Source organism: Eriocheir sinensis, chromosome 12 (genome assembly GCF_024679095.1).
Source record: "Eriocheir sinensis breed Jianghai 21 chromosome 12, ASM2467909v1, whole genome shotgun sequence".
Classification (NCBI taxonomy): Eukaryota; Metazoa; Arthropoda; class Malacostraca; order Decapoda; family Varunidae; genus Eriocheir; species Eriocheir sinensis.
The window spans coordinates 19,862,174-19,888,338 of NC_066520.1; the positions used below are offsets into that span (position 1 = coordinate 19,862,174).

The window sequence follows — 26,165 nt, forward strand, 5'->3', positions numbered from 1 at the left end:
GCAGACGGCAGTGTAAGTTGAGGGAGGAACCGAAACGTGACGGGGGAAGAATAGGAGGAGGAAGAGGAAATGGAGAAAAAGGAAGAGGACAAGGAGGAGCAGGAGGAGGAGGAGAGAGGGGGCAGTGTAGGATGAAGACGGGAAGTGGAACGAAACAGGATAAAGGATTGAAGGAGGGAGAGGGGAGGGAGGAATAGGAAGAGGAACGCTTACCCTCCTACAGTTATATTACTTCTGAATGGGGCAGAGGGAGCTGAGGCTGGTAATCTCAGACGCTTCCACCTCTCATATCAACTATTTCCAAAGGCCGAAAAGGAGATCAGTCGGGTTGTAGTGAGTGCTTCCTTAGGTTCACGGTACAGAAGCATGGTCACACTACTACCACCAGGGTCATAAAACTACCCATGGAAATGACAACCTCTCCTATGAAAGCCTTGTCAAATGTGTGTGCTTAGGCGTCGATATGTTTAAAAATATGTCCTTTAGTGCCCTTCAATGCCGAACATGCAATCATACGCGTGTGCATACATAAAAGCATTACAGGTAAATAGGAATATAGGCTGACGAACAGACAGACAAAGACAGATATATACAGACATACTTAGAGGCTACCATAAGGAGAGCCACTGGTGATGAAGTTTACGTAGAGAGTCTCGAAATAAAAAGGCTTTAAAGGAATGGAAAAACGAAAATAATAATATAAAGTAAATATTTATAATGACCTCAAAAGCAAGTCTTCCTTATCGTCATTTGATAGACCTGGGATGTGTGGTTTTGTTCTCCACTCCCCCCCCCCCCCGCCCCCTACATTCTCTCTCTCTCTCTCTCTCTCTCTCTCTCTCTCTCTCTCTCTCTCTCTCTCTCTCTCTCTCTCTCTCTCTCTCTCTCTCTCTCTCTCTCTCTCTCTCTCTCTCTCTCTCTCTCTCTCTCTCTCTCTCTCTCTCTCTCTCTCTCTCTCTCTCTCTCTCTCTCTCTCTCTCTCTCTCTCTATATCTATCTATCTCTATCTCTCTATATCTATCTATCTATCTATCTATATGTATCTCCCTCTCTCCCTCTCTTAGTCTGCGGATAGTTGTGGAAAGAACTATGGAAGAGAAAGATAATTATAAAGTAAAGAGGAAATATATTTGAATAGTAAAGGAGGGAAACATAGGAAACCATCAATAGGAAGGGGACAAGGATGTTGAGGAAAGGTATAAATAACTTGATTGAAAGAGAGAAATAGTAAACAAAATAAAGATAACAAGGGCGAGGCCGTAAATGGGTGAAAATACAAATACGACTGATGGTAGATTTAATGATAGGTAATAGGTATGAATAATATAAATAAAATAATAATAAAAATAAAATGAAAGCAAAGAGTTAGATATTAGAGGAAAGAAATCGATAGGTAAAAATAAAAATAAAATAAAAGATACAGAAATTAACATAAAAAGTGAAGAAAAGAAAGGAAAAAGGAAGGGCGGATCAGAGAAGACAAAATTATTACAGGAAAAAACAGGAAATAGAACACAGACAAAAGATCGCAAAGTAAGTAAAGAAAGTCCATCAAAAATCAGGATACACAAATAACTACACTTTTGATATGGGAAATTTTTTATTAAACGTTCATTCATAACACTGTACTCAACTTACGCCAATGTCTAATGACGGAGCAAAAAGGAAAGTCGTTTAATCGCACTACTATGAATAAGGAATGAATGGAGAGGAAGTTGACCCCACCCCCCAAAAAAAAAGGCGTGAGTGGGTTACAAAAGAACACACACACACACACACACACACACACACACACACACACACACACACACACACACACACACACACACACACACACACAAGATAGGATCGTCTTCACAGGTGGAACGCAACTCGACCCACATTCTAGTCTCCACAAGTAGCCAGTAGCCGAGGCGTATTACCAACCCCTCTCTCTTCCTCTTCCTCCTCTTCCTCTTCCTCTTCCTCTTCCTCCTTCAATCCTTCATCCTGTCCCGTTTCGCTTCCCGTCTTCAACCTACGCTGCCACCCTTGTTCTCCTCCTTCTCCTCCTCCCTGTCTCTTCCTTTTTCTACCTTTCCTCCTCCTATTCCTTCCTTTCCTCTCCTTCCAGTAGCCGAGGCGTATTACCAACCTTTCTCTCTTCCTCTTCCTCCTCTTCCTCTTCCTCTTTCTCCTCCCCTTCCTCTTCCTCCTCCCCTTCCTTCATCCTGTCCCGTTTCGCTTCCCGTCTTCAACCTACGCTGCCACCCTTGTTCTCCTCCTTCTCCTCCTCCTTGTCTCTTCCTTTTTCTACCTTTCCTCCTCCTATTCCTTCCTTTCCTCTCCTTCCTTCGATCCTTCATCTTGTCCCGTTCCGCCTCCCGTCCTCGACCTACACTGACCCCTCTTTCTGCTTCTCCTCCTCTTCCTTGCTCTCCTCCTTTTTCTTCCCTTTCCTCTCCCTCCTTCAATCCTTCACCCTGTCCCGTTCCACTTCCCGTCTTCATCCTACACTGCCCCCTCTTACTTCCTCCTCCTCCTGTTCCTGCTTATCCTCCTCCTTTTTCTCCCTTTCCTCTTCCTCCTCCTATTCTTCCCCCGTCACGTTGCGGTTTCCCCCTCAACTTACACTGCCTTCTGCTCCTCCTCCTCCTCTTTGTCCTCTTCCTTTTCCTTCCTTTCCTCCTGTTCCTCATCCTAACCTTAACTATTAGCGCTATTTCCTACACTTCCGTCTTTCTCTTCTCTTCCTCTTCCTCCTCCTCCTCCTCCTTGTCCTCTTCCTTTTCCTCCCTTTCCTCCTGTTCCTCATCCTAACCTTAACTATTAGCCCCATTTTCTACACTTCCGTCTTTCTCTTCTCTTCCTCCTCCTCCTCCTCCTCCTCCTCCTCCTCCTCCTCCTCCTCCTCCTCTTCCTCGTCCTCCTCCCGTTCTGCCTTCTTCTTTTGGCTCTCATTCATGTCTGGCGGCAAAGGTTTAACTAGCTCGCTCCAGGTAAATGACTAATGGTGTGTGTGCGTGTGTGTGTGTGTGTGTGTGTGTGTGTGTGTGTGTGTGTGTGTGTGTGTGTGTGTGCGCGCGTGTGTGTGTATGTGTGTGTGTACCTAGCCGCACCTGGTACCGTCACGGCGTCTGTTCCTCAGTGACGGCTGTTGTGGGATATTAACACACACACACACACACACACACACACACACACACACACACACACACACACACACACGCACAAGCACACGCGCGCACAGTTTATTTATTTTTTTGTTTATTGTAGATATGTTTCCCGTCTAACAGCTGCCATTATTATTATTATTATTATTATTATTATTATTATTATTATTATTATTATTATTATTATTATTATTATTATTATTATTATTATTATTATTATTATTATTATTATTATTATTCTCTCTCTCTCTCTCTCTCTCTCTCTCTCTCTCTCTCTCTCTCTCTCTCTCTCTCTCTCTCTCTCTCTCTCTCTCTCTCTCTCTCTCTCTCTCTCTCTCTCTCTCTCTCTCTCTTATATGATTTTATAAATATTTTTCTTTATGCATTCCATCTTCCCTCACATATGATTTGTAATATTTTCTTTTAAGTTTCCTCTCTCTCTAAGTCACTCGTCCTCCCTTGTTTGTTCCTTTATTATCCTTTTATCTTATATTCCATCAAGTACAGCTGGATTTTCCTGTTTTCAAACATACAAATTTAGGCCTCACCTTATCTCTTGTCTATCCGTCTCTTAACTGCAAGCCTTTTATCATTTTCCAGCACGGTTTAGTTTCCCCACCTTATTGCCGCTTTCCCACACTCGTCATCCGACCTTCCCTTCCTTGGAAACGCTATCGCCCGCTACGTCCCTGAGTTCCTCTAAGCACACACTCAAGCGCCCAGGTCGTGTACGTCACTGCTTTAGTCTCTTTTATGGTCTGGTAACAGTGGCGAGATGAACTCACTACTTGGAGCTTGCTATTAGAGTTACGGCATCTACTGCTTGATAAGAAGGCACCTCATCCCCTCCCGCGTGGGCTGCGTTTAGTGATGATCTGTAGTTAGGAGCTGCAGGGGAGGAGGAGTGTGTCTTACTGTCTGGAAAATCTGACTGGTATGCTCAACACAGCCCACATTATACCTTTACAGAATCTTAAGACCTAGAAACATGCTGAGTCGCTGTCTGTACCTCCTAAATTATCTGGCCTCCAGCAAGCATGAATGAATGTTTATGAGGAGGCCGGCAGGAGGAGCGAGAAAGGGCAGATGAAGTTTTGAGGAGCAGTGCGGTGTGGCGGGGTGAAGGGAACTGACTCAGAGTTTCATAGGCGACAAGAATATAAAGATGTCTGTTGAAGGTGATGGGAGGGACTTACACGGTGGAGGAAAGATGGTAACGTAAAAAAAAATGCAGAGGTGGGTAGGTAGAAACGACTGTGAGGAAGTAGGAAGAAGAGTAGGTGAGAAAGAAAAAATTAGGTAGGTAGGAAGAAAAATAGGTACTCCCATTTATATAAAAAAAAAAAGCAAGCAGAACCAAACTATGTCCTGAATTGGGTGGAGGAGGAAAGGGCGGGAGTAGGGGAGGCTGAAAATGGAAGAAAATATGAAAAAATGGGTTAGTAGGAAGAAAAAAAAATAGTTTTATTATAGGGAAAAACCAGCAGAACCAAACTATGTCCTGAATTGGGTGGAGGAGGAAAGGGCGGGAGTAGGGGAGGCTGAAAATGGAAGAAAATATAAAAAAATTGGTTAGTAGGAAGAAAAAAATAGTTACTCCCGTTTATATAAGGAAAAAAAAGCAAGCAGAACCAAACTATGTCCTAAAAGGGTGGAGGAGGAAGGGGCGGAGTGGGGGAGGCTGAAAATGGAATAAAATATGGAAAAATGGGTTAGTAGGAAGAAAAAAATAGTTATTCCCATTTATACAAAGAAAAAAAAACAGCAGAACTTAACTATGTCCTAAAAGGGTGGAGTAGGCAGGGACGGGAGAGGGAGGAAGGCTGAAGGTGGAAGGGAATATGGAAAGGTGGATGCCTCGGGATGCGGGGTGGAGGCATGCAGTGACTGGGAGGGTGGAGGGGTATCAGGAAGGAGGGCAGTGGAGGGCAGGGCGGAGGCAAGGTTAAGGTATGCATGAACGGCAGTGAAGGGCGGAGACTTGCTCGCAGGGGGAAAGGGTGAGGGATGAGCGAAGGGTGGAGGGCGCGCGACGCAAGGTTTGTGTCGCCTATGGTGGTTACTTGGTGGTGTCACTGCTCTGCTGGTGGGACGGGTGAGGGCGTAGAGGGTGGTGGTGGTGGTGGTGGTAGTGTCAGTGTCCCGTTGTTTTCTCTTCCCTCTAACCTTTCTTTCATAATGTGTTCTCTCCTTCAGATCGCTTAGGAATCATCTCTTTTTTATTTCCTTTCTTAAGTCAATCGATTGGTAAGAGTATATCGCTAAGTGAAGAGAGTTTTCATTTTGATGACTCCATTTTTTCCTGTTTCATTTTCACCGACTAAAGAGTTTATGTAGGAAAATAAAGTATATGGTAGTTTTTTTCCTTCTCCCTCCCCCCCTTTATTCATCTTTCCTTGAGCACTTGCATTCGGTATCCCATCTACACCTTCCGAGGAGAGTTTCACATGCAGCAAAAAACGAAAACGACGTCTCACTCTCCCTTGTTATACTTTTTTACACCGTCTTGCGTCAGTCTTTCGTTGTGGTAAGCATCCTGCAGCGCGGGTCAGCGGGAGGGAAAGAGAGAAGAATGGAAGGGAGGAGAGGAGGAGGACGAGGAGGGGAGAGATGGAATGAAGCAAAGGAGGGTGGAGACGCGAGAGGGGTGGGGATGAGAGAGAGAGAGGGAGAGGGAGAGAAAAAGACAGGGAGAGGTCATAGATAGGGCGCTCTCTCTCTCTCTCTCTCTCTCTCTCCTCTCTCTCTCCTCTCTCTCTCTCTCTCTCTCTCTCTCTCTCTCTCTCTCTCTCTCTCATTCTCTCTCTCTCTTCCTTCTCTCTCCACCTCTCTCTCTCTCTCTCTCTCTCTCTCTCTCTCTCTCTCTCTCTCTCTCTCTCTCTCTCTCTCTCTCTCTCTCTCTCTCTCTCTCTCTCTCTCTCTCTCTCTCTCTCTCTCTCTCTCTCTCTCTCTCTTCTACCCCCTTTCCCCCATCTTCTCTCCACCCGGTTTCTCTTTTCTTCTTTTAGTGTTATTTATTTCCTGCCTCTGATTCGCATCCTCGTTATCATCCTTTCTCCACTTCTCTCCTCATCTTTTATTTTTCTTTGGCTTTCTTTTCTTGCATTTAGAGAGGCGGATGTTGGTCATTTTTTACAATCCACTCGTTATTCTGATCTGGGATGACTGCTTCCTTGCTTTCTCTCTCTCTCTCTCTCTCTCTCTCTCTCTCTCTCTCTCTCTCTCCCCTTCCATCTCTCTCTACCACTCTCTTTCTCTCTCTCTCTCTCTCTCTCTCTCTCTCTCTCTCTCTCTCTCTCTCTCTCTCTCTCTCTCTCTCTCTCTCTCTCTCTCTCTCTCTCTCTCTCTCTCTCTCTCTCTCTCTCTCTCTCTCTCTCTCTCTCTCTCTCTCTCTCTCTCTCTCTCTCTCTCTCTCTCTCTCTCTCTCTCTCTCTCTCTCTCTCTCTCTCTCTCTCTCTCTCACACAGAAACACACACAATTATTTCTTTCCATCTCTATCTCTTTGTCTCCCTGTCCGATTTTCTGCTTATCTCTCAGCCATCCAGCCACTGTCAGTCTATGTTTGTTTGTCTGTCTGGCTGGATGGATGGATGGTTTACTGGCTGGCACGTTGGCTGATAGTGCTCTTTCCGCGTGGCAGCTTATAGAGGCTGGCTGGTATGTAGAGTGGCTGGAGGCGGTGTTACTGCGATGGATGGCAAGCACGTTGAAGGGATGTCTGGTCACGTGTTTCATCGTCTCCATAGCTGACTGGTTAATTGGAGGGCAAGCTTTCTATTAATGTCTTTGTCTGTGTGTTTCTGTGTCTGGCTCTGGGTGTTTGTTTCGTCTGTGTTTGTCTGTCTCTGTTTGGGTCTGGTTGTGTCTGTCTATGTCCCACTGTGTTTCTCTGTTTCTCTCTCTGTCTCTGTCTCTCTCTGTCCCTGTGTCTCTTTGTCTCTGTCTGTCTCTGTCTCTGTCTCTCTCTCTGTGTCTCTGTCTGTGTCTCTCTGTTTTCTCTCTCTCTCTCTCTCTCTCTCTCTCTCTCTCTCTCTCTCTCTCTCTCTCTCTCTCTCTCTCTCTCTCTCTCTCTCTCTCTCTCTCTCTCTCTCTCTCTCTCTCTCTCTCTCTCTCTCTCTCTCTCTCATACTGTAACAAGCGCGTGCTCTTCACCTTCATGACATAATACCTGGGCTCCTCATGACGAACACCTGCATCATTACCTGGATCAAGTTACCTGAACGTCAGACTTCTCCTCCTCGCGGCGTCTTTTTATTTTTTTCCTCACTCGCCAATTGCATTCTTACCGAGTCTTCTTCAGAGTGAGTTGACCTTTGCACTCTCTCGGCTTGTGAAGGAAAAAGTACACAGTGGAAAAATGATGTCTTGTCGGAAAGAAGTGTATGAAAAATGTGAATTGTGGAATGGAAAAAGTAAGAGTTAGCTGCAATTTATTTTTACGTTTTTACTCTCAGTCCAGTTTTCTTCAGATTCTCTCTTTTTCATATCTGTTATCTGTGTTATTATGTGAGTTTTGCTGTATACTTTGGAATTTTTTTATTTTCATTTTGGGAACATGAATTACTTTTGCTGTCTGTGCTTGCGTTATGAACACTATGATTCTGTGGTCGTTGCGGAGGGAAGTGTTATTTTCACCAATTTGCTCTTTTACTTTTTCTTTTTTCTTTTTTTTTTTTTTACGAACGTGCTCACTCTTGGTTTCTGTTCTTGCGTGTTCACTTTTTCTTTACTTGAGGTTGCGTTCAGTGACAATTCGCTTCCTTGTATCATTTATCTCTTTGGTGAGCTACTTCATATTTCTTAAACCATTTATTTACTATTTATATCATCTCTTTTATATATCCGACTAATCTCATTTTCCCCTCAGAGTTAAGGTGCACATGCTCTTTTCATCCTCACCTCACACATCAACAATTACCTTTACAATCTCACCCCTTATTTACCCTTATCCTACAGCTACACCTCCTCCTAACCCTTATCATGCACCTCTCTGCTATCCCTTATCCTTAGACTCCCCAAATTTACTCTATCCTGCACTCCTAAACACCCATATCCTTCCACACAGGTCATACTTACATCCTTCATCATCTAGTTCATCTACATCCTACACCACACACACACTCTCTCTCTTTCCCTCTCTCTCTCTCTCCCACTCTCTCTCACACACACACACACACACACACACACGCTTCTCAATCTTATCACAAAAACATCGCCCGTGCGTCCCTCTCTCTCCATATCCCCCTGCGGTTATTTTGGGACGTCCGGTGTTCGTGTCTTGCATATCAGCTGAAGACGTGGACGTTGTTGAGGAGAGAAACCACTGTTGCGAGATTCACCTGCAGCAGCATTCATTGTAGTGGAAATAATAGTAGTAGTAGTAGAAGTAAAAGTAGTGAGAGAGAGAGAGAGAGAGAGAGAGAGAGAGAGAGAGAGAGAGAGAGAGAGAGAGAACAACGTAGAAATGAGAGTGAACGGAAAAAAGAATGGAGAAAGTAAAGAGAAAGACATAGATGACATAAACCAAAAAACTTGATTAATTAAAAAAAAAAAATTAGTGGACCAACCGAGACCGAGAAGAGACAGACAGCGACAAAGGAGGGACAGAGAGTGATGGATGGATGCAGTTGGAACACTAAAAGAAACACGAAAAAAAACACGATGAAAACACGCCAAAACAAGTCGACCCCTCTCTCTCTCTCTCTCTCTCTCTCTCTCTCTCTCTCTCTCTCTCTCTCTCTCTCTCTCTCTCTCTCTATCTAACACACACACACACACACACACACACACACACACACACACTCAATTATACTACATAGGCATAGAAAACGCGTAACGTCGGGGCATGTTTATAAGTCCGTAATTACACATCTTTTCCAAGTATCCCATTATCTTAACCACTTATAACCCCTACTTCTAACCTGAACACATATAATTACCTCACCCACGTTGACATGTTTAAGACGAGTACAATTCAATATGACTAGCTATTAAGTTCCCATCGAGTCCTACTGTATTCATTAACTGGGTCTCGTTTAGCGAAATTGTAGGTAAGGTTAATTCACGTTACCTTTATGTAGGGCTGGATAGGTTAGGTTAGGTTCGTTATGTTAAAAATTGGGTTAAGCTGTGTTAGGTTTGAATAGGTTCCGTTCCGTTTGGTTCCGTTGGGTTGGATCTGGTTAGGTTAAGCTAAATTTGGGATCTGGCTAGGTTAAGTTAAAGTTGGGATCTGGTTAGGTTAAGTAAAAATAAAAAAGGATATGGGTTACGTTAAAAATTGGGATCTGGTTAAAACCCGGTAGCAGCGATGGCCCAAATTTGTGGCTTTACCATGTAGCAGCGATGGGCCAAATTCGTGCCATGATTTAAACCCCCCAAAAATAGATGATACATAAACTGATCACAAATACTTTGATATATATTATGAAATGGTTTGTGTGAGTGATGACCTTTTTTCTCATTTTTCTCGCTTAGAGGTTAGGTTACGTTAGAAATTGGGATCTTGTTAGGTTAGGTTAAAAATTCCGTTCGGCTGTGTTGGTCGGCTTCCTCTTTTCTGCTAAGAAGATCGCCATACACAGAGAAAAGTTATGCGAGGAAGATAGCAGGTGTAGGCAGGTGTGTGTAGGTGTGTAGGTGTAAGTGTAGGTATGTGTAACGTGTGTAGGTGTCTGTAAGGTGTGTAGGTGTGTAGGTGTCTGTAGGTGTGCAAGTGTGTAGCTGTAAATGTAGATGTGGTATGGAACGATGATCACGTCAGCACAAGTTTCAAGATAGCCACGAGCGGGTCACAAATTCCCAAAGTTAAGAAGCTAAACCAGTTCATAAGGCGAGGGGTGGGCGGGGGCCAAATTAAGACCAGCCCTGCACCTACTCCAACCCCCCAGGCCACGGCGCGGGCACCTGGGAGACTCCAACCATGGCGACTCTCGATGTGGCAACACTGGCGTAGACGGATGAAGGATTTGCCTGTCTCGTTGGGTCTAATTACTCGTTACGGCGGAAGCGAAGGTCAGAAAGAGGACACGAAGCTCAGTGCTGAGGGAGTGTAAAGCTTAAAATTTGTCTTCGATTTAATCTGCCCCTCGTGACGTGAGTGAGTGGGTGAGGTCCATATTTTCAGACTTCGAAGGCTTAGTCCATTAATTTCAAAAGGCTTTCGTAGAAGTTGTCGGGGTTTCCATGGGTGGTTTCCTGGCCCTGGAGGTAGTTTTACAAGGCTTCTGCGCCATGGTAGGGAAAACACTCATGACAACCCGACGTAGCTTCTCTCTGGCCTTGAAAAACGTTCGTAACAGGAGCCACAAACGTTTGATAATACAAGTGTGTGTCTCGCCGGAGGGGTAAGCGGCGGCCACAGAGACGAAGAGAAGTACGATGTTGAGACCACGCGCAGCCCCAACATTGGTCCCTGAGTACATCTAACGCTATTGATGTGAATATATATTGTGTAATATATATTTATTCTTCCACTACAGACACGAAGATCACAGAAATGAGACTGAATTCAACGTTGAGGCCACACTGAGCATAATATTTGTTTAGGATTTGACCTGACCCTCAAGATATGAATGCTATTGCTGTCATTCGTGTGGTGGACAGAAGGGTATTTGATCAACAACTGCGTGGACTCGATTGCCCGTCCTGCTTTCTACTTTGGACGTGTGATCTTCCTTTAACGAATTCTCCTCTTGTCTGACTTTCTTCGGCGACCGGTCAGGATTTTCACTCGTATACGCCATTTAGTCATGCTTGTGCTTAATTGACTGCATCGAAGTGAGACCGTCCGTTGAAGTGAAAGGCTCTCATCTTACCTCCCACGAATACAAAGGAAGAAATACAAAACTCCATCGTGACACACACACAAAAAAAAACTGCCTAATCATCGAAAATTGTCTCCTGAAGCGGCTATTACTACGCCAAAGTGCAATAAGAGACGAGAAAAATTGCTCCACTGTTCCAAGTCCCCCTCCACTATGTAAAGGAGGTCAGGAAACACGCCATTACAGGATAAACACCGCCGGACACACGCTCCTCTGGCCACTCCTATCTGTTCTCTTATATTGGAGCAGTGGATTTTCTATAGCTGAGCGTGGCCTTAGTGCTCATCTCCGTCGCATTGAACGAGCGAAAATCTAATCACAACTTATTTCTAGATTAAAACTAAACACTGGACGAACATAAGTAGAGGAAACGATGAGAAAGGTGAAGAGGAGACCGAGGAGGAAGATGAAAGACGATGAGGAAGCCGAAGAAGAGAACGAAGGAGGGAGATGAAAGAAAAGATGAGAAAGGCGAAGAAGAGACGAAGGAGAAAGATTAAAGAAAGGATGAGGAAGGCGAAGAAGAGAACGAAGGAGGAAGATGAAAGAGACGACGAGGAAGGCAAAGAAGAGACGAAGGTGAACGATGAAAGAAAGAATGAGAAAGCCGAAGAAGAGAACGAAGGAGGAAGAAGAAAGAAACGGGGAGAGAAAGGCGAAGAAAATAGACCAAGAGGAAACACGGAAGAATCCTCAACAAAAGAAAGAAAAAAGAAAAGAAAGAAAAGGAAAGAAAAGATGCGCAGGAAACGAGAGACATCGCGGAAACGGAAAAAAAGAGAAAGAATGGAAGAAGAAAAAAAAGATACAGTAATGCGAAGGAGGAAGAGAGAGAAAGAGAGGAGACACGAACATGAATAGAGAAAAGGTGGAAGGTATGTAGAGAGGAGGAGGAGGAGGAGGAGGAGGAATAGGGGGCAATGGGCCAGTAGGGGAAGAGTGGTAATGATGATGGAAGAGGAGATGGAGGATGAGGAAGAGGAGGAGGAGGAGGAGGAGGCGGCGGAGGCGGAGGAGGCGTCGGCGGTGGAGGCTTCTAGCAGTAACGGAATGAAGAATGTTGACAAGACTTCGAAGCATATTGAAAAGACGAGACCGCAAGAGGAAGAGGTGGAGAAAAAGACGGAAGAAGAACAAGAACACGAGGGAGAACAGGAGGAAGAACACGAACAAGAAGAAAAAGGAAAAGGCAGCTGAAGATAGATAATATAAGCGATACGGAAGCAGAAGGAGGAGAAATAGACGGAAGAACACGAACAAGAACAAGAACAAAAGGAAGAAGCAGCTGAAGATAGACGATAAGACTTTCCAGGGGCCAACTTTTCTCCCTCCTGACCCGCTTATATGGAAGGGGGGGGAGGGGAGGAAAGGAGGGAGACAGGGATGGACGGAGGGAGGTAGGCGAAGGCTCTTTGAGGGGGAAGGGTGGAGAGATTGTATTAGTATGGGAGGGAGGAAAAAAATGAATAAAGAGGGAGGAGAAAGGTGTGAAGAGAAGGAGAGAAACAGGAAAGGGAGGAAGGGAGGATAGCAGGATAACCACAGACCTGGAAAAGGGAGGAAAAAGGGACAGTATAATTGGGTTAAGGGAGGATAATTGCATGGGCGGAGAAAGGGTGAGAGAAAGGGAGAGAGAAAGCCGATGAAGGAGTGGTATGGGGATGCAATATGGCGGGGAAGGACTAAAGGAAAGAATAGGGTAGGGAATGTAGGAAAGAGGGAGGGAGAGAAGGAAAGGGAATAATAAGTATGGGTAAATAGGGTGAATAGATAACGTAGACGGAAAAGAATAGAAAAAAGTGCCAATTTAAGTGGAAGAAGAAGAGGAAGATGAAAAAAAAGAGAGAGAGAGAGAGAGAGAGAGAGAGAGAGAGAGAGAGAGAGAGAGAGAGAGAGAGAGAGAGAGAGAGAGAGAGAGAGAGAGAGAGAGAGAGAGAGAGAGAGAGAGAGAGAGAGAGAGAGAGAGAGAGAGAGAGAAGAGAAATGCGGGAAAGAAAAAGACCAAAAAAATATATATGAGAATGAAAGAGGAAGGGAGGGAAGGGAAATAAGACAGGAGGGATAAAAACGGAGGAATAATGAGCCGGTGAGGGAGGAAGGAATGGAGGGAAGGAAAAGGGAGAGAAAAAATGGGAGGGAGGGAGGGAGGGAGGGAAGGGGAGGTATGGATGTCACATAAATATAAAGTTTCACCTCCGCTTGTTCGTTTTTCCTCCGGTGTAATTTGGTCTGATTATCTACACACACACACACACACACACACACACACACACACACACACACACACACACACACACACACACACACACACACACACACACACACACACACACACACACACACACACACACACACACACACACACACACACACACACACACACATCGATGCCGTCTCCAAATTAGATTCATATTATCGTGTGCATCGTTTTATTTTCGGGTTTAATCTCATTCCATTATTTTTTTCTCCTTGCTCCTCCTTCTCTTTCTTCTTCCTCCTCCTCCTCCTTCTTCCTACCTCTAGCCTTTTCCTTCTTGTCTTCTTCCTCTCCCTCGTATAAGTTTTCCTAATCCTCATGTTTTCCCTTCTCCTTTGCCTCCTCCTCCTCCTCCTCCTTATCTCCGTAATTCCAGTTCTTTTTCTCCCAGTTCTTTCCATGTCCTCATCTTTTCTTCGTCTTCCTCCTCCTCCTCTCCTCCTCCTCATCATTATCATCATCTTCCTCTTCCTCCTCAAGATTCAGCATTGCCAACCTGCATACAATCTTCAATAACAAAACGTTCGACCTCAACTCTAAGTAAGGATGTTTTGTCGCGGTGAAGGCATGTAGCGCTGGTTTGTGCGAGTCTTTGGTAGGCTGATGCACGAAGAAGAGGTGGCAGTCGACAACCAACACGAAGGATTGCGTAATTGTTCGAGGGAGGTGCTTAGGCGGGGCTTGTGTGATGATGTCTGAGCGGGCTTGTGTTTGTTTTCCCTTTGTTTTTCTTTTTGTTTTTCTTGTTCTTCTGTTATTTGTTGTTGTTGTTGTTGTTGTTGTTCTCCTTCTTCTTCTTCGTCTTCTTCATCCTCTTCTTTGTTGTTATTGTTGTTGTTGTTATTGTTGTTGTTGTACTTCATCCTCCTCTCCTCGTCTTTTTCTTCTCCTACTTCTTCTTTTCCTTCTCCTTCTTCCTCTTCTTTTTTCATTTTCCTCATCTTCTTCTTTATCCTCCTCCTCCTCGTCCTCCTCCTCATCAAATTAATCCTTCTCCTTCTTGTTGCAGTTTTCCTCCCTCCCCCTCCCCCCCCCCCACCATCTTTCCCTACAACAGCTGGGGAATGAGGGTAAAGGGTCGCGGCCCCCTCAGCCTTCTCCCCCACTAACCTTCTTTACCGCCCCGTCCAGGAAGAGGCGAGGAGAAAAATGGAGGCGGAGGAGGAGAAAGTTTCATCCTTGCACCGGCCATTGCTTCTGTGTGTGTGTGTGTGTGTGTGTGTGTGAATGGAGTTGTTGTTGTTGTTGTTATTATTATTATTATTATTATTATTATTATTATTATTATTGTTGTTGTTGTTGTTGTTGTTGTTGTTGTTTTATGCTTCCTGTAAGTTAAGGAAATTTTACTTGGAAACGCTTCTCGTCTTCTCTCTCTCTCTCTCTCTCTCTCTCTCTCTCTCTCTCTCTCTCTCTCTCTCTCTCTCTCTCTCTGACCGAAAAAAAATAATATTCCTGCTCTGTGTTTTTTTTATGATGAACATTCTCAAATATTTTGTTCCCTAGACCAAGCAATTTTTGATGTTGTTGTTGTTATCGTTGTTGTTGCTGTTTGTTCGTATTTTTTTCCTTGGTGAACACTGTCCTCGTTTAATTATTCACAGGTAATCGAGCAATGGTGGAGTTAGACACATGTTTAAACAATTTGAAATTTTATTTCATAAATAACATCGTTATCATACAAAAATAAATACATTGCATAACACAGTCCATATATACACACACACAGTTTAGGTTTCTGTACAGTTTATAGTCGCACTTTATACAAAGCAGTCGTGGAATAGAAGAAAACAAAGTGAAGAAAAGAACACAGTAAGCAGCTTATGTCGTCACAGCAGTCATAAAAGCTATCTGTTCATGTCAGATTATCAGCAGTTGTCTCGCGTCAGCAGTTTTAGCGTCAGCAAGTGTCTCGCGTCAGCTTATCGGTGTTTGAGGCACCTGAGAAGCAATTATTGTCAAGGGCAAGTCACAGTGCCTTCGTTTCCTTCACTGAAGCCGGGATGAAGGAAGGAAGGAGAGTCCCGTCGGGGCGTTAGTCAGGGCAGTAAGTCGCGTCGTGCGTCAGCCGCGGAGGAGAAGTAGGAGGAGGAGGAGGAGAAGAGAGATGGAGGAGTAACATGATCGCCTTCGTCGCAGTTGCTCTAATCGTCCTTTGTGAAAGACTGGAGTGAGGAAATGAATGTTCTTGCAGTCCTGCTTGTCGCTTCGCCGAGACATAAACAAAATCGTCATTCTGTTCGTTGCAAGTCGACTTTTTTTTATACTTTCTCGTCTCAGTCGGATACGAGAACGAGAAAGTGGAGTCTACTGGTCGATTCTTTGTCTATTTTTTCATATTTAACGTCGTCTTCTATCACGTCAAAGAAAGTTAAGAAAGCTCGTCACAGCGCGTCAGTCCTGCATTTACTTTACAGTCACGTTAAATGCTAAGGAGAATGAATTATAAAAATATATGTATGTAAAGAAAAGTCGGAGAGATACTGTCATGGAAGAACAGGGATGAACATTAGAATATCACGTCAAAAACTATACAAAGTCGAGTCAAAGGAAAACAGTCGCGGTTTGAAAAATATAAAGCCTGAACGAGTCTCTCTTTGTGTGTTCGTGTCGCAGCAGAAGGTACACTCAAACGTAGAGAGCAAGAAAGCCACAGTCAGTCAAAGCTAGTGAACTAGACATAATCCTGAAGGGGATCACAGTTTCATGTTGACTACATGATCTCTGACTCTTCGTAAAAGGCGGAGGTGCGCAGGGAGGGAAGGACGGAGAGTAATGGAGGCGATGGGCAGGAGTTGAGAGTGTACGGCCATTGGTTGTGAACTAATGGGCATCGTGGCCAATGGTGGTGGCTTAATGGATGTTGTGGCTAATGTTAGTGCATTAAAGGGCAATACTGGTGGTGCCCTAATGGTGCATGCATGGCTAATGGAAGGCCTTAATGGATATGGGAGATCATGGTTGGGTGAAGACGGACACAAAGAGACGTTTTTACACGGGCACTGGCCAAGGGGGGCGGGGGGGGGGCGTCTCTGGGGATTAAGTGGTTGCTTTGACCAAGAAGAAATCTACTGGCTTATCGGGTCGCAGGTCAGAGGTCACGGGGACAGTTGAGCGGCGTCACTTGTCGAACAAGTCTCGTCTTAATGAAGCTTGTCCTGTGTAACAAGACAAAAACATTCATTATACAATAATTTCTTAAAAGAAGTACATATAAACATTCAACATTAGTAGTGGGTTATCAATTGACTTGAGAAGAAGAATCATATAAAATTATAAAACATATAATAATACGTCTCTTTTTGACTGAGTAAAACTAATTTACTCATACGACAAAGGCAACTCGAACCCGCGAGTGCTGTCTGGGAGAAGTAAGAATAAATAATAGATGAAGATAAATATAAATACCGAAAGACTGAACAAGATGGATAGATTTTCGTCTTTAAGATAGATGAAGTATCGCAAAAGGCACACCGGAAAAAAAGGGGCGGAGAGGGTGAGTCTGGGCGCGGCCCGGCGTGAGGCAGAGGCCCCGACGCTAGTTCTGCGCGCTGTACGCCTCAATGGCCTGGTGGACCCTTTCTGTGAGCTTCTGGACGACTGGCATGTTCAGGAAGGAAGGGAAGTCCGCCGACCTCTTGCTGTACCCTGAGGCGTAGCTGCTGCCGCCGCCGCTGCCGCCGTTGCTGGCGTCGTAGCCGCTGTGGCCGTAGGCGGGGACTTGGTAGTACTCGTAGTCGTCCATGCTGTTCTCTTGCCGTAGCATGGTTTTAGCGGAAGCCAGAGTGACTATAAGAGAAAAGAAACCGTTGTTGTAGGGAAGGTGCAGGTGCAGTACGTTATGTACAGGCAGCCAGAGAATCACAAGGAAAAATTTGGAAAAAACATTTTCTTTGAAAACTCACCGATCAAAAAGACGAGGGCGATGAGGATGACGACCTGAGCCGCCACCGAGAAGCCATACCAGACGACACTGATGAAGGACTTGGCCACTGCCAGGGTGGAGACCCCGAACACTGGGGGAGAGACAGATGCCCTACGGTGAACAACCTGACCATGGAACTTCTGCTATAATCACAGTAAACCCATGTAGATAACCAAAAGAAAAATAAATATATACAAATGTCATATATATATATATATATATATATATATATATATATATATATATATATATATATATATATATATATATATATATATATATATATATATATATATATATATATATATATATATATATATATATATATATATGTTAAACTGTGCATACTGCACATAGCAAATGTGTGAATATGCACCGCATGGCCTTACTCATTTTTCCCTCCACCTCGCCCTCCGGTTCCGCCACCGCCTCCTGAGGCTCCTCCGCGGCCAGGGCCGCCCCGACCACCAGCGCCAGCAACAGTAAAACCCGCTTCATCTTCTGCCGTGGAGAAAAGAGGATGCTGTAGCACATTCAAGCAGAGAGCATTGCAGGAGCGAAGGTTGATAGAGAGAGGATAAAGAAGGATGATGATCATTTGACTGGACCAATGCACTTCAAAAGTTGAGCTTTGTCTAGAATTATCGTCACTTTTTATATTGAATGGCTGATGTAAATCATATGAAATAGTTGCTACTTCACACACACACACACACACACACACACACACACAGACACACACACATCACCTTACATGAAAAAAAAAAAATCTAACAACTATATAAAGAAACACCGACAAAGCCTATATCAGCGGCGTGGCCTCGCTGTGGAAGGCGGACATACTCACATCTCTATGTCGGTGCCGTGGACTGCGACGCACCGGCCCGACCTACCACCAAGAGACTCTACTGGGAAGTGTGCGTGGCTCACAGAGGACGCGCCGCTTATATACTGTTCCCAGGATGTCAGTACGACGCGCTCCTGACCTCTAAACCTACATGGACGAGGTATGGGAGAGGCCACGACAGCACCATACGTGACCCACAGCCCTCCTCAACCTTGGCATTCACGTTTTCTTCAGAGTTCCACCTCGCCCCGTCTCAATATGAAGACATTTTTCAGCACTCCCGGGAATTTTTAAATGCGCTTCAAGACGGCAGCAAAAAAAATTCCACTACTGTTCAGGAGCACGATGCAATGTTGAAGAAAGCTAAAGAAAACGGGAAAGCGAGCTGAGCGATAATATGGCGCGCGAGTCGTCTTCTCCAGCGATAATATACACTAGAATCACAACCATTTACCGCCCTCTCTTCACTCTACTCGTACATACCGGATACTTCAGGCTCATTAAGTATTATTTCGATTTACCTAGGAGCACCGGTCTCTGAGAAGCCAAATCAAATCGGTGTAAATAATTCATCGCTGAGAGCCCGTCCCAAGCGCCGCCCGCCGTCGCCTCCCCAGCCAATCCGGAAACTTCGCGCCAAGGAGTTCCGGCAAGAGCGTTAGCTACGTAAAACTCCCCCAAGCGAACGGAACCTCATAATGCGACACACGAACACGATATACGACAAATCTTCTCCGCCTGGACGCAATTGAGAGAATGGAGAAAGGAGTGGAGAAAGACTAAGAAAGAGACGGCGCTTATTGAGGCTGGCGGGAGAGAGGGAGAAAGGGAGAGAGCTACTGGCAACCCTTCCCTGTCTTCCCGCCCAGGATAGGCCTAGAGGGTTGCTGGCACGGCTGGCTTGGCAGGGTGTTGCAAGGCTGAAGAGAGAAAGCTGTAAAAAATAGTAAAATGGAGATGTGGTGATGAGTCTCTCCGAAATTTATTATCCGGATTTTTATTATTGATGATTATGTGTGATTGAGAGGCAAAGAGGGAGTGAGGCAAAGAGAGAGACAGGCAAAGAGGGAGTGAGTCAAAGAGGGAGACAGGCAAAGAGGGAGACAGGCAAAGAGGGAGTGAGGCAAAGAGGGAGACAGGCAAAGAGGGAGTGAGTCAAAGAGGGAGACAGGCAAAGAGGGAGACAGGCAAAGAGGGAGTGAGGCAAAGAGGGAGTGAGGCAAAGAGGGAGACAGGCAAAAAGGGAGTGAGGCAAAGAGGGAGACAGGCAAAAAGGGAATGAGGCAAAGAGGGAGACAGGCAAAAAGGGAGTGAGGCAAAGAGGGAGACAGGCAAAAAGGGAGTGAGGCAAAGAGGGAGTGAGGCAAAGAGGGAGTGAGGCAAAGAGGGAGACAGGCAAAAAGGGAGTGAGGCAAAGAGGGAGTGAGGCAAAGAGGGAGTGAGGCAAAGAGGGAGACAGGCAAAGAGGGAGACAGGCAAAGAGGGAGTGAGGCAAAGAGGGAGACAGGCAAAGAGGGAGACAGGCAAAGAGGGAGACAGGCAAAGAGGGAGTGAGGAAAAGAGGGAGACAGGCAAAGAGGGAGTGAGGGAAAGAGGGAGTGAGGCAAAGAGGGAGTGAGGGAAAGAGGGAGTGAGGCAAAGAGGGAGTGAGTCAAAGAGGGAGACAGGCAAAGAGGGAGACAGGCAAAGAGGGAGTGAGGCAAAGAGGGAGACAGCCAAAGAGGGAATGAGGCAAAGAGGGAGTGAGGCAAAGAGGGAGTGAGGCAAAGAGGGAGTGAGGGAAAGAGGGAGTGAAGCAAAGAGGGAGTGAGGGAAAGAGGGAGTGAGGCAAAGAGGGAGTGAGGGAAAGAGGGAGTGAGGCAAAGAGGGGAGGGAGTCAAAGAGGGGAGTGTGTCACGCTTCAGTATAACATCACTATAATAACATTCCCTTCTCTACAAGACGTGTGCAGCAGGATCGGTGTTTTCATGAACCGCACGTGTTTGTTTGTGTTGGTTTTTCCTCTCTGTCATCCTCTCGTTCACTCCCTCTAAACCCCCTCCTCCACACACACACACACACACACACACACACACACACACACAAGCACACACACACCTGTAAAATCATGCACGTCATTCAAGGTAACTAGACGGGATTTGCACCTGGCGATAGTTTCCTCGTGCACAGGTAGCGACTTCGTGACGTAAGAGTTATGCCGCTCCGGTGTTGCTGTCTAATTTCATGTTGGCGCGAATATACTACCGAGACTGTACGCGCTGGGGTGGTTACTCAGTCATTCATGTTGTTACCTCAGTCATTGGTTAGCGGTGACGAGCGCGTGTGTGTGTGTGTGTGTGTGTGTGTGTGTGTGTGTGTGTGTGTGTGTGTGTGTTTGTGTTCTCATGCTGCACTGCGTTTTTTTTTTTTTTTTTTTTTTGCTTTATCTTTTTTTTTTCTTGACCAGTGAAAAGTAAGAGTTTCGTCTGCCATATTTTCTTTCTTTGCTTCTCTGTTCAGTTCACTCCAAGAACACTTATTACTTTACCACTAACCGTATATTACTATGGTCTAATATATCACCTCTTTCTCGAGTTGAGTTTACAGACAAGAATGGGGTATGGTTTATTTTCTATGGCCTATTATATCACCATTTTTTTCTAGTAGAGTTTAGGCAGACAGGTAGATGGGATGCAGGTAAAAAGGCTCATAGGTACGTAAGGAGATAAGACAGAAGGTAGGCGAAAGGTAGATAGATAGTGTTATGTGGGGTGAACTCGTATACTTTTTTACCTTTTGTCTTTTCCATTCGTTGCGTCGTTTAGAACTAATTTAAATCATACTTATTTTCTATTATCGGGGAAACTTAAAGAAAAAGGCACGGGGGAAATAGGTATTGCGTGGGAGCTCTGAAATAACAACAGCAACAACAAACTAAAGAACATCATATGTTTTTTCTCTTCGTTGCGTCGTTTAGAATTAACTTAAATCATTCTTCTTTTCTTTTATCTGGGAAACTAAAAGAAAAAGGTCACTGGGGAAATAGGTATTGTGTGGGAGCTCTAAAATAACAACAGCAACAACAAACTGAAGAACATCATATAGTTTTTCTCTTCGTTGCGTCATTTAGAGCCAACTTAAATCATTCTTCTTTTCTATTATCTGGGAAACTAAAAGAAAAAGGGCACTGGGGAAATAGGTATTGTATGGGAGCTCGATAACAACAACAGCAACAATTTGTCTTTTCTATTCGTTGCGTCGTTGAGAACTAATTTAAACCATTCTTTTTTTCTTTTATTTGGGAAACTAAAAGAAATAGGCACGGGGGAAATATGTACTGCATGGAAACTCTGAAATAACAACAGCAACAACAAAATAAAAACCATCATAATTATAGTTTACTGCTTCACTATATCTGTCTATGGTGCATCTTTTCAACCCTAACCTCTCATTCGCTGTCTCGTTCTACTACTTTTTATTCGTATGTGAGAAGGTAGGAGGAAATATAAGTAGACTCACACTGTTTTTTTTCTCATTTTTCGTGGGTTATATTTCTTCCCGTAGTTAACACACCTGTGGCCCGTTTATTACCAAGACTCACCTGCCACCATTAGCGTCACGCCTAGCACCCCCGGTAACGTAATTGGTAGGCCGTTATGTAGGTTGAGAGGTGAGCAAGAGGCAAGAGGCGAAGTAGGCAGCAACACAGGTAGCCATGCAGGTAGGCTGATAGTGAAGTAGATAAATAGGTGAAGCAGGTAGGCAGGTAGGGAGATATAGGTAAGGAGTGAGAGAGAAGAAAGGCAGCTAGGTAGGGAAGTAGGCACAGAGATAGATGGATAGGTGGCTCATTTGGTATGTTAAAAAGGTATGTAGATAGGAAGGCAGATAGGTAAGAAGGGTTGCAGGTAAAGAGGTCCATAGGTAGGTAAGGAGGTAAGGCAGGAAGGTAGATAGGTAGGAAGTTATAGGTAGGTTGAGCTCTTTTTTTTACGAATCTGGGTCAGCAAACATTATGTAAGAAGAAGACATCATTGTTCTTTTGTTCTTCGGGGTCTTTATAAGTACGCTTCCGTAGGCACACACACACACACACACACACACACACACACACACTAACACTAACACTAACACATACATCATCTTGTGGTCGCTTTACGCCCTCGGGTTTTGCTAGACACATATAACATAACTTACACACACACACACACACACACACACACACACACACACACAGCTAGGAATGAGGATGACGTACGCACACTCATTGCCAGTCTATGTGCGTGTGTATGTACGCGTGGACGTGTTACTAATGTGTTGAGAGTTTCTTTTCCTCCCTCTCTCTCTCTCTCTCTCTCTCTCTCTCTCTCTCTCTCTCTCTCTCTCTCTCTCTCTCTCTCTATCTATCTATCTATCTCCGTCTCCCTCTCCCTCTCTCCCTCAGTCCCCCTTCCCACCACGCCCACAAAACATATATACGTGGCCTTGAATACAGTTATCCGCACTCGGTTTCTACGGTCAGTGTGTCGACGGACGTGCCAGGGGGAGGATGTCCTACTGATTGTCCTCCGTAGACCGTCTGGTTGGGAAAGGGAATGTTATGCTGGGTTATGGAGGGACGCGGAGAAAGAGAGAGTAGGGAAAGGCAAAGAAAGGATGAGGAGAGGGAGGAGAAGCGTTCTGACTCCTCCAAGAAGACGTTGATGTGAAGCTTACAAAGGAAATGAAGGAGAACAGACGATGAAGAATAAATGGAGGAAGAGAAGGAGGAGGAGATGGGGAAACACTGAGAGAGAAAGTTTCATTATTTCGAGTTAGATAAGGAGAAAAAGGAGGAGGAGAAGGGAAGTTTAGGAAGAATTTACCAAAGACGCTGAGAGAAAAGAAAATCATACTGACATTTATAAAGAAAGTTAGAAAGAGGACGGAAGAGACGAAAGAAAGAGGAGGAAGAAGAAAAACAAGGATATGAATGAGAAGGAATAGGAAGCAACTGGGGAAGGAGAACACAGACGAAATGGACTAAAGGAGAAGGAAGATAAAGGGACTGAGAAATGAATGAGAAGGAAAAGGAAATGGCTAAGGAAGGAAGAGGAAGTGCAGAGGAAGGATGAATGAAGGGAAGGAGTGTGGGAGGAAGAAAGGGAGGGAAGGAGGAAGGAGGAAACGGAAGAAGGTAATTAAGTAAGGAGGAGGGTGGAGGAAGAAGGAGAGAGAATGTTCACGTAATAATAAAAATATGTAGGTTCTTGTTCTGAAGGGTAAAAAGATTGATGCGGCCTCGTTTCATTGCTCCGTACTGTTTTATGGGTTTCTCTCTCTCTCTCTCTCCATTTTTTTTCAAGCTTTATCACCTTCCCAAAAACATACATACATACATACATACATACATACATACATACAGCCAGGATAAACATTCACAAACAAAAATGTCAGAAAAATATATAAATACCACATACTTAAATATTTCCACACTAGATTGGCACACAGTTATAACATCCACTCTCCTTTAACAATTCCTTTTCACCTTTGCCTAGAGCTATACTTATGTGATTCTCATCCCAAGCAGCGATAAGCATCAATACGCGACCATATCCTACCTACCGCCTCGATCATATGCCTGACTTGAGAAACTCTACGGAAACTGCACCTACTCTTTGCCATCCTCATTTTCTTTACTTACATCCTCCTTGGAAACGTAATCATTTTAACGACATTCCCCTTGTATTAATTGTACGCTTAGGGTTTTTTCGGGTTCTTGGAGATTTCTCACAACACCAAGGACTTAAGTTATATATTACTGAGGCTTAAGTGTCAGTTTTTAAGGTAGTTAAGTTTTGTGTTATGAAGGCATCGGTGAATTTACTGAGAGTTCTGTGATTGTATTTTGATCCTTTACCCGTTGCATTCGTCCGTTCAAAGGCATTCATTCCTGTACTTTTTTTCACAATCACCTTATTTTCTTAAACCTCTTTCGTTTACATAATCACCACCTCTTTTTCTATCTCTCTCCATCTATATCTGTCTATCATTCTATATATCTATCTGTCTGTCAACATCACTTCATCAACACCTGCTTCTCTTTCGCTCTCTCTCTATCTATCTATCATTTTTATATATCTATCTCTATCTATCAATATTACTTCGTTACTACCTCTTTCTCCTTCGCTCTTTCTCTCTCTATCTTTCATTTTATCTATTTATCTCTATCAATATCACTTCATTACCACTTCTTTCTCTTTCACTCTCTCTCTATCTATATCTATCATTCTATATGTCTGTCTATATCAATATCTATCTCTCTCTTACAGACCGATAAACTGTCATCCAATCATCTTTTACTTCTCTAACATTCATCACTTTTCTCTTTTACCTCTTCTTTCCCTGATTTTTACCCCCTTGACCTTTCGCCTTCACTCCATCACCACCTCATCTCCACTGCTTCCCTCTCAACCCAAGAGTAAAAGAAAACTCCATTCATGCCTCTTCGTCACTTTACTTTCATTGACTTACTCTTCTTCCCCATGTGTTTTCCTCCTCGCCAAACCTGTTCCTTATCTTCTTTATCATCTAACACTTAATTTTCCTTGTAATGCACACTCAATCCTCATAATATAACCTGATACGATATGTTGTTTTTTCCTTTTATCCGTCTGGTTTTATGCTTGGTTTATTTTCCTGGTAATAAGATAGCAACTTCACGTCAGGTAAGTGAGGTGAGGTGTGGTTTGATGTGGTTGAACTAGCCGCGTGTCGTGTTGGGGAGATACTGAGGCTTCTGGAGAGTTAAGACGTTATCTGTTTTTTTGTCATTTTATGTGTGGGTTGTTAATGGACGGGGAGGGTTAACAGCGGTCGTAAAAATGTAACCACGAGTCGTTTTCTTCTTTTATTTGCAGGTTGGCGGTGGCTCGTGCTGCAGGACTCTCACCTCACCCAAGAATCATCTGGTCGGTAAGTGTGAATATAATTTTTTCATGCACGAATTTTTTTTTTTGTAGTTAAGGAGAGTATCAAGACACCTCTCCACCCGATATTGACCTCTCTTTTGACCACTCTTTTTCTCTCTCTCTCTCTCTCTCTCTCTCTCTCTCTCTCTCTCTCTCTCTCTCTCTCTCTCTCTCTCTCTCTCTCTCTCTCTCTCTCTCTCTCTCTCTCTCTCTCTCTCTCTCTCTCTCTCTCTCTCTCTCTCTCTCGCCCCACCCCCCTCACCTCCTGCATGATCAGTTTATTACTCCCTCCAAATCAAAGGCCACAACCACCCCCGAGGCGGCGATAAAGAAAGATGATTGTTCTGCTCTGTATCATCCCGTCACGCCTCCTAGCACACTGCCCATACACAGAGGGCTCATCCGCGCGCACCTGTGTGGACTGCCTCTTTCACCTGTCTTAAGATTAATTGAATTCGGTGTATAATCCCTTCCTATCTGAGGGGAGAAAAGAGGGAGTGGGGGCGTCGAGTGAGTGAAGTGATGCGCCTCCTCGTGTATGCTCCCCATTAGTTAGTTAATATTAGAGGTGAGCGGGTTTTTGTGTGTGTGTGTGTGTGTGTGTATCTGTCTGCCTGTTTGTATATCTACGTTTATTTATCTATTATGTTTATTGCTATGTTGAGTCTTAGGTACATATAATATTACTAAACAAGAGATGTGAAAGGAAATAATGTCATAAATATCGATACTTTATTTGCAGGTAGGTAATAAATAATAAAAATAATAAAGCTAGCGGCCGCAGCGCCCTGACATGATTCCCACCGGCAGAAATTCTTAGGGTGGAACTTCGGTAAATGGATAAATACTTAACCTACGATGATAACGGGCGATCAAGGTGGAGGATAATAAATATGATGAATAGGAAAACTCAGACCTAAAACTAATATCAACAGAGGAATAAATATAGCGGATGGGAAAATTGGAACCCTTAAGTAATATCAACAGAAGAGGATTATTGTCTCCCTCCCTCCCTTTCTCCTGCACCAACCAAGAGTGAGAAGCATAACGCGGAACGAGGCGCGCAGGAAGACGGTGGCGGCCAAACTGAAAGGGAAGTCTTAATGTAGAGGCCCTACACTGTCCCGTTCCCCCTTTTCCAGGTACTTTTTCACCTGTGGACCCATAAAACGAAATAGGTTAAAGGAGCCACTCATGACCAAATTTGTCAAGTGGGCCGTGAGTTTGA

At 44.3% G+C, this 26,165-nt stretch overlaps 1 protein-coding gene and 1 long non-coding RNA gene across 3 annotated transcripts in view; one reads left to right on the forward strand and one right to left on the reverse strand.

Annotated features, from left to right (window-relative positions):
• The window catches only part of LOC126997578 (uncharacterized), a 123,277-nt gene that overhangs the window by 61,315 nt on the left and 35,797 nt on the right, over positions 1 to 26,165 (forward strand). For both annotated transcript variants that reach the window (XR_007752195.1, XR_007752196.1), the window contains exon 3: positions 24,887 to 24,941. This is a non-coding gene — a long non-coding RNA (uncharacterized LOC126997578). The remainder of the gene's footprint in view (positions 1 to 24,886; positions 24,942 to 26,165) is intronic.
• Positions 14,872 to 18,174, reverse strand: LOC126997576 (uncharacterized). Its single transcript, XM_050858748.1, has 4 exons — positions 18,009 to 18,174; positions 17,551 to 17,662; positions 17,142 to 17,252; positions 14,872 to 17,025 (listed from the first exon to the last, which is right to left on the reverse strand). Exons 2-4 carry the CDS (start codon positions 17,657 to 17,659, stop codon positions 16,775 to 16,777), a joined length of 471 nt encoding a protein of 156 aa, XP_050714705.1. The 5' UTR covers positions 17,660 to 17,662; positions 18,009 to 18,174; the 3' UTR covers positions 14,872 to 16,774.

What these genes read in the sequence shown, in the direction of transcription:
- LOC126997576 (XM_050858748.1), bottom strand. Translation starts at nt 17,659, where the DNA reads ATGAAGCGGGTTTTACTGTTGCTGGCGCTGGTGGTCGGGGCGGCCCTG. An exon ending in CGAGGTGGAGGGAAAAATGA is followed by an intron (nt 17,253 to 17,550) that starts GTAAGGCCATGC and finishes TCTCTCCCCCAG; the next exon opens with TGTTCGGGGTCTCCACCCTG. An exon ending in CGCCCTCGTCTTTTTGATCG is followed by an intron (nt 17,026 to 17,141) that starts GTGAGTTTTCAA and finishes TTTCTCTTATAG; the next exon opens with TCACTCTGGCTTCCGCTAAA.